Raw genomic sequence first — 12,887 nt, 5'->3', positions numbered from 1 at the left:
TGGTTGTGAAAAATCTAGTCAAAGTCAAAGTCACAACAGCAAAAGAATCAATACATTGTCACTTTCTTTTTTCTTTTTGATGTTCAACTGGCAGTTTGTTGCCAGCCGGCCAGTAAACCGATTGAGAAACAAAAGAACATGACAAAGCTGGCCGTTGTCTGAGTCATTGTTTTGCCTCATGGCCGGGAGCTAATTTATAGCATTGCCGGATAAAGGAAACATTTTGTTCTTGTCTTGGGTGCCATTTACTTAGAGCATATGTAATACCCTAAAGGATTTGCTCCTTTTCTTTCTCAGGAAATCATATCTTGCTCGATCGTCCTAAACTATTGATAATTGAATTTCAGTTCTATCAGCTTTTGCCATGTGTGCATATCATATTGGTTAATGGCAAGTCCATTAACAAATTAGTGATATCAAACCAAGGAGCTCTATCATTGAATTAAAGTAGAAGAGTTTATATGAATTAAAATTGAATAAAGGAGTTGATATAACTGAAATACAATAATGCATTAAAATAATATTTTTTTATTTTTTATTTTTTTCCTCACACGAGAAGGATTATTTGGTTTTGAGCTATTTAATATAAATAATCTATGGCTCTTTTATGTTTGAAAATGATATTTATAAATATAGTAGTGGTTGCTTTTTAAAATATTTTTTTTTATATAAATACATCAAAATAATATATTTTTTAATTTTCAAAAATTATTTTTAACATCAATATATTAAAATGATTCAAAAATATAAAAAAAATCAATTTTAATAAAAAATACATCAAAATCTTGAAAAACTCAGTTTCAAACATGTTTCCAAACAGGGTGAAATTACAAGGTAATGAGTGCTTTATCTTTTACTTGATAAGATAAACTTGTTGCACTCACCCACTTAAACTCAATTATGTAGAATGTAGGAGGCTAAAGAGTCGGTTTGATATTGTGTTTCAATTTATATTTGGATGTATTTTAAAAATGTATTTAACATGAAAAAATATTAAATTTATATATTTTTTAGTGTATTATAATAATTTTAATAGGTTTGTGTTAAAAATAAAAAATAATCTAAAAAAATATTTTAATATATTTTTTAATAAAGATAACTTTAAAAAAATATATTACACCACAGTATCATCTTACACTAAATCTTTCTTGGGATTGAGTGAGAAATAAGGTTTTTAGTGATGGAGGTATTTGAATGTGTTTTAAATTAGTTTTTTAAAGTGTTTTTATTTTTATTTAAAAATATATTAAAATAATATTTATGACAAATTTATTTTTATATCAAGTCATCAAAATAATTTAATAAATAAATAAATCTTAAAAAAAAAACACATTTCCAAGCACAGCCGACAGTGCCGACGGTGATTATTTCCTACAAACTAATCTATCATAAAGTCTTGTTTATAAATATGCAAAGACTTCGGTTTTCTCTGTCACGTTAATACTTGAAACAGCTTTCGATAGTGACTATTTGTTACAAACTAATCTATCATAAAGTTATTTAATTACTTCTAATTATAGCTCTTGACGAAGAGTGTTTCTTCGCCGACTAAACTTGAAAAAAAAAAAAAAGTTTTTGGTTCAAAAACTGCCACATTGCATAAGCTAACTGTGACTCTGTATGAACGCTTCTTAATTGGAGAATCTTTGTGCATGGTTAGTATTTAAGGATATATATATATATATATATTTGAATTAAAAAATTAAAATAAGGATATAAAATAAGCCTGTTTTCGAAATAGAAAGCATATGAAATATATTATCTTTATATATTTTCTATTCTTTTTTTATTATTATTGCAGGATAATAACTAATAATTTTCATTCTATATTTTACTATTTTGATACCAGAAACTATAGCATCAGATTTCCAAATCAGAAGTAGTTTTAACGGGGAAAGGAATTTCCACAATGTTCCCCCCTGTTTCGAAATCGGTACACTTCATGTGGCTGGCCGGCTGTCTCCATCTCACCAACCTAGCTAGCCATGCATCTCCGGCGTCTTCAATCCAGAATTTCCAAAATCTTTTTTTGTGTGTGGGTGTTTGATATTTCTAATGTTCAGAAAATTTCTCTTCTTCTTTTTTTTTTACCACCACATTCCCTTCGGTGGTTGGGACTGCGAGGTTGACCATTTTTTGTATTCCGTGTACGCGTTTAATCTGAATCGCGCGGAGATTTCAAGAAAATTGTTTTTTGTTGAAAAAGGAAAGATGTGAAAGCAGCCTTGTACGAAAAAATTCTTTCTTAATCCTATCCTCGTATTAGCGTTGGCATAAATTTCTTCACATGATTGATTTCAGGGAAGAAAATTTCTGAAGCCCTCGAAGTTTCGTGGGTAGGTAGGTAGATGACTGGTTTCCAAGGTTTTGAAAAGCATGCCCACTCTGATTTTATTGCAAGTCTTTAACATTTGAAAAAAAAAAAAGTAAACTATGTATATACACGATCAACAACCTCCACATATGAAGACTTTTGACAACTTCCACGAAGAAACAGTTGGAGGAGCTTCAAGGAAAGCACACCAAAGACAATTGACCCCAAATCCTTTCAATGAGAAACGTCACCATTACCAAATTTTGAGCGCATAATTCTAATAAATTACCCATTTTTTGTACAAATAGACGCAGTAATGACTGCTTATCTTTGTGTTTTGATCAATCATTAACTGTTCACTCTTCATCAGCTGTCACATCAATTTGTATTGAATTTAGCATGACTTGTTTGCGAATGATTTTCTAAGCATGACTTCACTCAATTAGGATCAAGGAGGGAGATTTCAAAGATAAGTGCTATAATTCAATAATTTGGTATGTAATATAATATGGAGGGGGAGAAAATGTAAGCATATGTTAGTTCATTTTGGCAACCCTATATTCTTGTTTGTCGGCTTAGCAGGTGACCATTTAAATATTAAGGCCTACTACTAGGACTCCCTTCTTCGTCCATTAACAAACTGGTTCGTGCTTGTCAGCTTTCAAGTTTCAACAAATTTTATGTCCTGCGCATCGAGTTTTTTGGTTAATTTATGGGGTAGTTCCTATGATTTAATTATTTGCAAACAGAAGAGCAAGTTAAAAGCTAAGAGAAGGAGAAGAGTTTCTCAAGATTAGTTGGGTTGACAAGAGATTAATAAATCTTGTAGAATAGTGAAAATCGAGGTATGAAATCCTGGCCATGTCATGACACCATTGCAGGCCAAAACATCCTCCTTTTCATAAATGCATATGTTATAACATCCAGAGTCTTTAAAATAATGTGGCAGAGGTTGTTTCATAAACACCCTTAAGATTGCAATCAAATTGAGGTCTAAACACTTCATGGGCTGAGGGATCCATTACAATACAAGCCCCATCAAAACCATTGTTCCTGTCTAAGCCGAAGGATTGCTTGCATGTACTCCACTAGGGTCGCAAAATATATCCTTCAGTTGCCTAAAACAGAGGCGCTAAAACTAACACTAGTTCTAAACGAAACCAAACTCACAACGTTTCCCTGTGCCTCTCCGTCCGCTGTGTCTGTACACGAGGTTTACCAGTTCCTACTCAGTTTCAGGTGAAAAGTTAGAGCTCACTTCCCCTTGTTGTTCCCTATTAGATCCATCCGAGCCGTGAGATTCATCATCCCCTTCGGAACTTTCATCTTTGGATGGTGTCACACCGACTGAAGTTGTCTGCTCAGAGTTGAAGCTACAATACTCGGTACCAGCTTTGGGACTTCCATTGTCAGATGGATTTACAGTCTCTGGCATTGCTTGCTTGGACTTGATATCAGTCAATGGATTGTCGATCTTCAACTTGACAGTAGAATTTTCACCATCATCTTGTGAACCGCTATCTGGCCCCGAAGTGTTTTTACCATCATCTTCTGAACCATTATCTGACCCAGATGTGTCATGATCCGCAGGTTTGTTGACAATAATTGGTTCGTTAGGCACAGCACCGTATGCAGATCTTCTAGCTCTAGTTTTGGAAATGATGGCAGCTCTGCTTCTGGCAAACCATCATACATTTCAGTCAGTAGCTGACCACGTGAAAAACACAACTCAAACGAAAGAATGCAAGCCAACCTTTTCGAGGATGAAACAGCCTTTGATCTCTTCCTTGACTCTGACTTAGTCTCGCATTTGGCCTTTTGCAGTCTGGTAACACATTGTAAAAGCAAAGCCCAGATAAGACCTAACATTAAGGAATCAGAAAGAAACATCTACAAACTATGGGAAAACCATGTTATGTTATTATAGTCTTATTTATAAAACTTTGAAGAAAAATGATAACTAAACTTACACGTCAGATGAAGTAGCAGCTTTTGGAACATCAATCCCCTGCTCCTGCAAACATTATTAGCACAATTGCAAGCCGGATAAATTACTTCTTTGGAACAGTTCTAGAACATACAAGAAGAGGAAAATATGAAGCACAGAATGGGGCAAGAGACCCACTTGAACTGGAAAACTATCATCTTTAATTAGTTCCCACCGCTGCCTTTTGAGATTAAGCTTCTCTTCATCCCCATCAGCATCAAGACCTGAACAAGTCATCAACAGAAGTATTTTAGAGCTATGATAGGAAGAAATGAAGATAGATGCTCCATTGATGATGGAAGTTGTGTAAGAAGATTTGGACTCCATCATCCACAATGAACCAATTACTCCATCAAAGGAGTAATTTGGATCCATTGATCTTACAAGAAAAGCTATAGAGACAAACAAAAGGAGTCATTGCTGTAAGACAATTTCTCATGATTTATCATAAACTTTGGCCCCAGGTACAGTCACAATTGCTATATAAAGACTGAAATAGTAGAAGACAGGTTCATTCCCCCTCCTTTCTTTTTTTCCAAGATAAGTAGGGATCACTCAGAGTCATCTCACCCTGTGCTTCTTTTTGATGGGGTCGTAGGAATCAACAACTCCTTCATAGAACCTGCAGAACAAGGAATCACGCTTAGAAACTTCATGACAGATGTTCTTCAGGAAAGATCAAGAAATAAAGGTGGTTATAGCTGAGCATTAATTCAAATTTCTGAAACCAGATTCTCAGCCAAAGATGTCTAGTCCATCTCAAAACCCATGATCTGCGTTCACTAAAAAAAAAAAAGCAAGTGGCAAGTGGAATTCTTTTACAAATTGATGGTTTCTTCTTTTTCCTTCTGTGCTGAGCTGACATCAGGCAATAGCTCCGCACCCGCAAAAAGCATTTTCAGAAGCTCAAAATACAGTAAACAAAAACATCAACTTTCTCTGTCAAAGGAAAACTTAGATACACCATATAAGATCAATAAAGAAAATTATGAGAAGGATGAGCAGCTGATCTTTCTATTCAGCTCAAAGGGGATAGAGTCCATCACCATATTCGGTTATGAGAAGTAACGCTACTAGTAATCCTTTCACATTTAAGTATTTATTCATCCATGTTTTATTTTTTATGCTATTAAATTTTTTGTTCATGCTTGTTAAATCTGTTTGAGATAGCATATATATTTTCTAGTATCTTTCAATTCATAATTGTTATTAGAGATTAGAACAAGAAGTAGATAAATTGAATTGATTGTTTGATCTGTCACTTTAATTTATTAGGGAGGAATGAATCATGTTTAATTATTCAAGCTTTTGAATGGTTGCTTGAAATAAAATTTAACAGGACATGCTCTTAAGGCTATTATCAAGTGAACGAGAATTGCTTCTCAATATTGAAATTGCTTGATCATAAGAAATTGATTAGAAGATTAGTCTAATCATGTTCATATTTGAATCCACTAGAGAAATCTTACCGTTTGAAGATTTCTGGGAAAACCACTCTCGGAATAGTCAGAACCGCCAATTTATTTCTCTTCTTTCTACCGTTGGATCAATCTGAATTTTGGATATGTGATGTGTATGGTTGTATTATACATTCAGAACAGTGGAGATGAGATGAAACCCTTCCAGCAAAGTGTTATGCACGCTCAACAGTGGTTCGTCAATCTCAGGTCAGTTTGGGTCTAACTTCGATCTAGGGAGATCCAACCGTTAACTTGAGCTGATATTTGGATATGTGCTGTATAAGATGTGTGTTTACCTTTTCACCGTTGGGATTTGTTATTGTTTGAATTGTTGGTGAGTAATTGTTGTTTGAAGCTCTACCCAGAATCTGTCATGGCTTCCAATCCGAAACCTCAAACACTCAAAGCTAATACCATCCCCTCAACCACTAAACATCCCATAAACCATCATCAAAACACCCAAAATACAGCCTCCCCAAGGCAGGTTAGGTTTCTAAAATTCCACGAATCAACAAACAATCAAAAATCCCTTTTCAATAGCCACCTTGACCTAAAACAACAACCACCCCCTAAACACAATCGCAATATTCCTAGCCCAAAAACCCATAATAACCACTCCTTTAACATTTCAGTGCCACAAATTTGCTTTAAAGGGTTCCCAATATGGGCTGATTACCATCGCATAAAGGCTTCTTTTAACAAGTTTGGCTCTGTACTCAAACTCTATGTATCCAGGCGTGTCAACAAATTAGGGAGTCTTTTTGGTTTTGTAACAATAGCATCAAACTTTTCTGACAAAGTTTTGCTAGAGAGTGTGAATGAAATTTGGTTTGAATATCACAGACTAAAGGTTAATTTCGCTAGACATTATAAAAAGATTCCAAGAGAGAACAAAGCTCCCGATAGATCAAAACTCAAAACAACTATAAGAGTGCCTATTAGTGAAAGAGATGTAAGAAGTTACAAAGAGGTACTCGGTGAAGGAAAAGCGGAACAAATACTTCTGCCCTGTGGCTTTTGGACCAAAGGATTACTTTGAAAAACTCTCCCTTGATATTAAAGAAGAGGATTATGCTTAGCTAAAGAGATGTCTTCTTGGAAAAATAAAAAAGGATCCAATTACTCTTCTATACGTTTTGGACTGATCCAACATGATATAGATTTTGCTGGACTGCGCTTTCTTGGGGCATCTCAGGTCCTTGTAATTTTTGATAATAGAGACATATTAATGGAATTATGGAGGAAGAATAATAAATGTTGGGATGTATTTTTTGAGGAAGTTCGCCCCTGGGTTGAGACTGACACAACTTTGAATCGGATTGCCTGGATAACAATAACAAATCTACCCATTATAGGGTGGAATTGCAGATGCCTCACGAAGATTTTAGAAAGATCTGGTCAGATGATAGGCTATGATAAAACTACTCTCAAGCATTTTGAACTATCACAGTTACGGATCCTCATTGGTACACAACTGGATAAGGTGAATAAGGTGATTGTTTTGCAACTCAAAAATCAAACATATCAGGTTAAGATAGAGGAGATGGACCAGTTACATTACCCAATTGATGGCTCTATTTCATACACCATGGATGACTTTCAGACATCCCTAAAGCAAGGGGATGGGGATGATGAGGAAGACTCAGTTGATGTGGCTGATGGCGTAGACACAGATGAAGATAGAGCAGGTGTGTCTCCATCAGTCACCAGGACTCTTGGGGGTGGCAGCAGCGGGTTGGAAAAATCAGATCTAGCACAGGATGGAGACAAGCTATCAACTTCTGATGATAGCTCTCTTATCATATTTAATGCTCTTCATCTTGATGTGGTGCAAGATCAACATGTTGCCTCATCTTTAGAGAGATTTTTAGAAATTATGGCATACAATCTTTCTTTTTTTTACAGCAGCTATATAAAAAGCAGTCTCATTCTCAATGCTCTTACCCTATATACGGGACGGGGCACTCCTATTTTGAGAGAAGATGTTAGAAACCCTGCTGCTGCCTTAGGCCTTGACTCCCTTGTATTGGCCCAGATTGAAAGCCCAGTTTATGGCAGTGGATCTTAAAGCCCATCTGACGTTCTCTCTATTTCATCTGGATCAAACAACGATTTAGCCGTTCAATCAACATATAATCCTCAAACCGTAGTAATTCTGGAACCGCAACACATGAATCACCCTGTTATTTTACACTCTGATGCAAACATAAGAGAGAGTGCAACTACTTTATCTGCAAAAATAAGAAGGAAGTTACGACATACAAAGATGATTGCAGCTGATGGAAGTTTGAATGAAACAATTAATAAGAGTGAGATGGATACTAAGGACTCAACAATACAGAGGTGTAACAGGAGGAACTTGCTAGCACATTGCGAAAACAATAAACCTTCTGAGGATGATGAGGTTTGTTTAATGTTGGAAATAGGAGAGGTTTTGCAGATTGAAAAACCTCACAATTTAGATGCTTCACATCCTATATAAATCAGCAAAGGCGTAAAGAGAAGGCTGATTGGGAAGCATCCCAGTGAGCGGATATTCCACTTTGTTCTGTAAGGATTTTAAATCTCTTTTCTTATGCAGATTCTTTCATGGAATTCTTGTGGTTTGGGGTTCGCTAGAAAGAAGAGGATAGTTTCAAAGTTAATCAGGGATTTTGATATAGAGGTTTGTTTTTTGTTTGAAACTAAGTTACAAAGTTACTCAGACAGATTGGTTTTTCAGTTATGGAACGTTAGCAATGTTTCTTGGTTTGGTAATGAGGTTGAAGGTACTAAAGGGGGCATTCTGGCTGTGTGGGATAACTCTAAGTTTGTAGTATCATCAGTGGATTATGGTCAAGGTTGGATTGGGTTATTTAGGCAAAATGTCTTGACTGGCTTCTCTAGGGCGGTGGTAGGTGTTTATGCCCCTTGCAATCAAGCTGATAGACTTCTTCTTTGGAAGGACCTTCATATTCTAAAGGTTGCTTTTGAGTGTCCTTGGTTTTTAGCAGGTGACTTCAATGAAACTATGTTGCGGAGTGACAAAAGCAGCGGCTTCATTAACAAGTTGGGTTCAACGGCTTTTAGACTTTTTATTGATGATTGTAACCTAATCGAGTACAACATGTCAGAGGGTTTGTACACCTGGTTTCGTGGGGGATCCATGAGTAAACTAGACCGTATTTTTTCTAGTCCTTGTTGTCATTTGCAATTCCCCCTTTTGTCTCTTCGACGGATTCCAAGAGAATTCTTTGATCATTGCCCTTTAATCCTAGGGGTTTTACCTGCAGAAAAAGGTTGCATTCCTTTCAAATTCATGGATTGTTGGCTCCATCATCCAAATTTTAAAGATATCATAAAGGGTATATGGGATGAAGCTTGCAATGAATTTTCAGGTCAGTTCAAGCTCATTAAAAAGCTCAGCTTTATGGCAACTCGGCTCAGATAGTGGAATAGGGTTGGTTTTGGGCATCAAGAAACTGCTTTGGTATTGATCCAAAGCAATATTTCAGCTATAGAACATAAATCAGAGTATGGGCAATTATCTACTACAGAGCATAACTTGCTTAATTCATTGATCAAGAAGCAGTGGCAATGTAACTTGCATATAGAAATCATGTGGCGTCAAAAGTCTTGCCAAATTTGGTGTCGCCTGGGTGATCGCAACACGCTTTTCTTCCATCTAGTTGCTAACTTCATGAGGGCTAAAAACCATCTCCTGAAAGTGGTTCATAATGGTTCTGTTGTTGAAGGCTTACCGGTCATAAAAGATGCGGTAGTTCGCTTCTTCTCCAACTTATTCAGAAGTCCTGATAAATTCCGAATTGGTTTAGGGCCTGTTGGTTTTAAAACACTCTCGGCTTCTTTTTCAGCTAGCTTGGAGCGAGATATCACTTTGGAAGCATTAAAGCAGAGTGTTTGGGATTGTGATGGGAGCAAGAGTCCGGGTCCAGATGGTTTCAATTTCAAATTCTACAGGCTTGCTTGGAATTTCATTGCATATGATCTGTTAGACCTGGCCAAGAATTTCTTCAAAACAGGTAGGCTTCCAAAAGGAGTCAATCATGCTTATGTTCATCTAATTCCAAAGATAGCTTCCCCGGTTGGCTTCAAAGATTTCAGGCCTATTAATTTGATTCATGGCATTTGCAAGATAATGGCTGAGGTTCTTTCTAGCCGTCTGAAAGCGGTTATGCATGACCTTATCAGTGAGAATCAAATAGCTTTCTTGGCAGGGAAGCAAATAATTGATGGGTTTTTGGTTGCCAATGAAGCAGTTCATTCCTTGAAAAGATACAGAGTGCCAAGCCTTATCTTTAAGGTGGATTTTCACAAAGCTTTTGATAGTGTGCAGTGGGATTATTTAGAGCAGGTTATGAGGCATATGGGTTTTGGTGAAAAATGGATTAATTGGATCAACACTTGCATCTCCACTGTCAAATTATTAGTGCTGATTAATGAATCTCCTTCTAAGAAATTCTTGATGGGTCGTGGGATTCGCCAAGGTGACCCTCTTTCTCCATTCCTTTTTCTAATTGCAGCAGAGGGATTATCTGTTCTGTTTCAAAGAGTAGCTTCAAATAATCTTTTCAAAGGTATCCCTTTTGGAGACAGCTTTTGCCTCAGTCACCTACAATATGCAGACGACACTTTGATCTTCATGCCTGCTAATCTTCATATGGTCAAAACGGTTAAAAGGATCATGTTGTGGTTCTCTATTTGTTCAGGTTTGCACATTAACTTCCATAAAAGCTCTTTAATTGGCATAAATGTTGGGGAAGATACTTGTGCTAGTATGGCATATTCAGTCTTTAGCAGATTTGATTTCTTGCCTTGCTCTTATCTGGGCATGCCTTTGGGATCCAATCCTAAAAGATTGTCTACATGGAAGCCTATTATTGAGAATTTCAGAAGAAAGTTGAGCATGTGGAGAGGTCGTATGCTTAGTATGGCAGGGCGTATTTGCCTAATCAAAAATGTCTTGAGTTCATTGCCAGTATATTATATGTTGTCTTTTCTTATGTTGAAAGGTGTCTGTAATATACTAACATCTATTCAACGAAGATTCTTATGGTCTGGAGTGGCGAAGCAAAAGAAAATCTGCAAGATACAGTGGCATATTGTTGTGAAAGCTAGAAAAGAAGGAGACTTCGGGTTGGGTTCTTTAATGTCTAAAAATATATCCATGCTTTTCAAATGGATATGAAGGCTAAGCTTACCAGACCATGCCTTATGGAAACAGGTAACTACCCATTTTTACTCCCTAACTTTCAAGAATGGAATCCCAAAATTGCATGGTCATATTTCCCTATTTTGGAAAGACGTTTTGTCAATCTTGGATCCAAACAATGTCATCGGCTTAGTATTGCGTGAAAACATTAAATTCATGATTGGAGATGGATCCTTCATTCTCTTCTAGTCTGACGTGTGGATAGGATCAAATGCTTTACGTAGCATTTTCCCTAGGCTCTACCAAAATTCTACTTTTCAAACTGGTTTGGTTAATGAGATGGGTCAATGAGTGAATAATTAATGGCAATGGAATTTGGTTTGGCATAGGAACATCTTATCTTATGAAGAGCAACAATATCATCATTTGCTCTCAATGCTGGAGCCAACGATAATTTGGCAAGGAAAAGATGACAAACTTATATGGCCATGCAATTCTAATGGAAGCTTCTCAGTTAAATTGTTGTTACTCAATTTTTGACTCACTTTTTGATAAAATTTTCGGAAAATCCAAAAATAGCGAAAAACAACGAAAATCCAAAAAAATACGTTTTTAATATATTTGCATCGTTTTTAGCATTTTCAACGTCGTCTAAAAAAGAATTTAAGTTTTCAAAGGTTTTTTGAACGCGTTCGACTTTTCACGCGTCATTTTTAAAATCATTGATTTTCCTCATTTAAGTCGACGTTGATATTGCTCGTTTTCAAAAAATACAAAAAAATAAGAAAAATCAAAATTTACAAAAAAGAGAAAGTTGAGGGACCAATTTTGAGGCCCAAACATTATTTTGCCTATATATAGCAGCCTTCAACAAACATATATGGGGGGGTAATTTTACAATTAAGGGGAGGCAACACAAAAAATGAAAAAACCCTAAAAAAGGCTGAACTTTTCTTCTCCCTCACCCGGGAGCAGCCGCCGCTCACAGCCCCTAATCCAAACAGAAACCAGACCAGACCATCTCCTTCCCTGGTCGTCCCTATCCTCTTCACTTGGCCAAACGAGTCGCCTCCCCCTCATTTTCTTCTCCAAGCAGCCGCCGGACCCCCCAGCTTGGACCCGTTGTTTTTTTCTCTTCACCCATCTCCACCAGCCGCTGCCCACAAACCAGCCACCCGAAGACTCCACACAGCCCCTTTCCTCTGCACACAACCTCTCGGCCAGCACCATATTTTTGCCAAAGACAAACCAAACAGATCCCCCTCTTACAGTCACTTCCCCTCATCCCAAAACAAGCCAGAACCGCCGCTGGAACCTTGCCCCCTCTCGGCCGCTCACTCCCCTGCTCCCAGCACCTTCCTTCTTCTTCCGGCTCTCTCGACCGACCACCGTTTTTCCCTCTCTCGGCCGACCCAGCTCCAGCAGCGAGACCCACGAACAACAGCAGCGAAGGAAGACCATCAACGCCGGCCTCCAGCGAGCACCACAACAGCAGCAGCTCCTCCCCAAAACAGCCGGCCACGATAGCTTCTCCTCCGATCTCCATGCCCGGCCACAGATCCACTATCAGCCAGCAGCGCCGCCCGAAGCAGAGGAGAAGGAGATGAAATCCATAGCAGCAGACCCGAACGGGACAGATCCGGGAGAAGAACCCGAGAACAGATCTAAAAAAACAACAAAGAAAAACAACTAAAATCAACTGCCTATGTTGCGTTTTTGGTTGATTTTGCAGGTCACCATCGGCAGAGAAGAGAGAAGGAGAAAGCAGGGCAGATCCGCCCATTTCCGGGCACTGTCAGCGGCGGCGCGTGAAGCCACGCGCCGCCACTGTTCCAGAACTGTTCAGGCAGTTCCAGAAGTGTCTCCCTGCAATTTCTGAAGTTTAGGGACTATTTTGTAATTTTTAAATTATGTAATGTAATTTTTACGGAGTGTCTAAATTTTTTTATAATTTTGTAATGTGATGTACAAAAA

At 37.5% G+C, this 12,887-nt stretch overlaps 1 protein-coding gene across 1 annotated transcript; it reads right to left on the bottom strand.

Moving 5' to 3' along the window:
- Positions 1-3,162: 3,162 nt before the first annotated feature.
- LOC133702421 (sister chromatid cohesion protein PDS5 homolog D-like) lies at positions 3,163-4,980 on the bottom strand. The gene is made up of 4 exons (XM_062126776.1): positions 4,440-4,980; positions 4,285-4,328; positions 4,068-4,139; positions 3,163-3,990 (listed from the first exon to the last, which is right to left on the bottom strand). The coding sequence occupies exons 1-4, from the start codon at positions 4,674-4,676 to the stop codon at positions 3,540-3,542; spliced, it is 804 nt and encodes a 267-aa protein (XP_061982760.1). The 5' UTR covers positions 4,677-4,980; the 3' UTR covers positions 3,163-3,539.
- Between the last annotated feature and the right edge of the window lie 7,907 nt (positions 4,981-12,887).

Source organism: Populus nigra, chromosome 1 (assembly GCF_951802175.1).
Source record: "Populus nigra chromosome 1, ddPopNigr1.1, whole genome shotgun sequence".
Classification (NCBI taxonomy): Eukaryota; Viridiplantae; Streptophyta; class Magnoliopsida; order Malpighiales; family Salicaceae; genus Populus; species Populus nigra.
The sequence above is the reverse complement of the archived record's forward strand: the minus strand, read 5'-3'. Positions and strand labels throughout refer to the sequence as shown.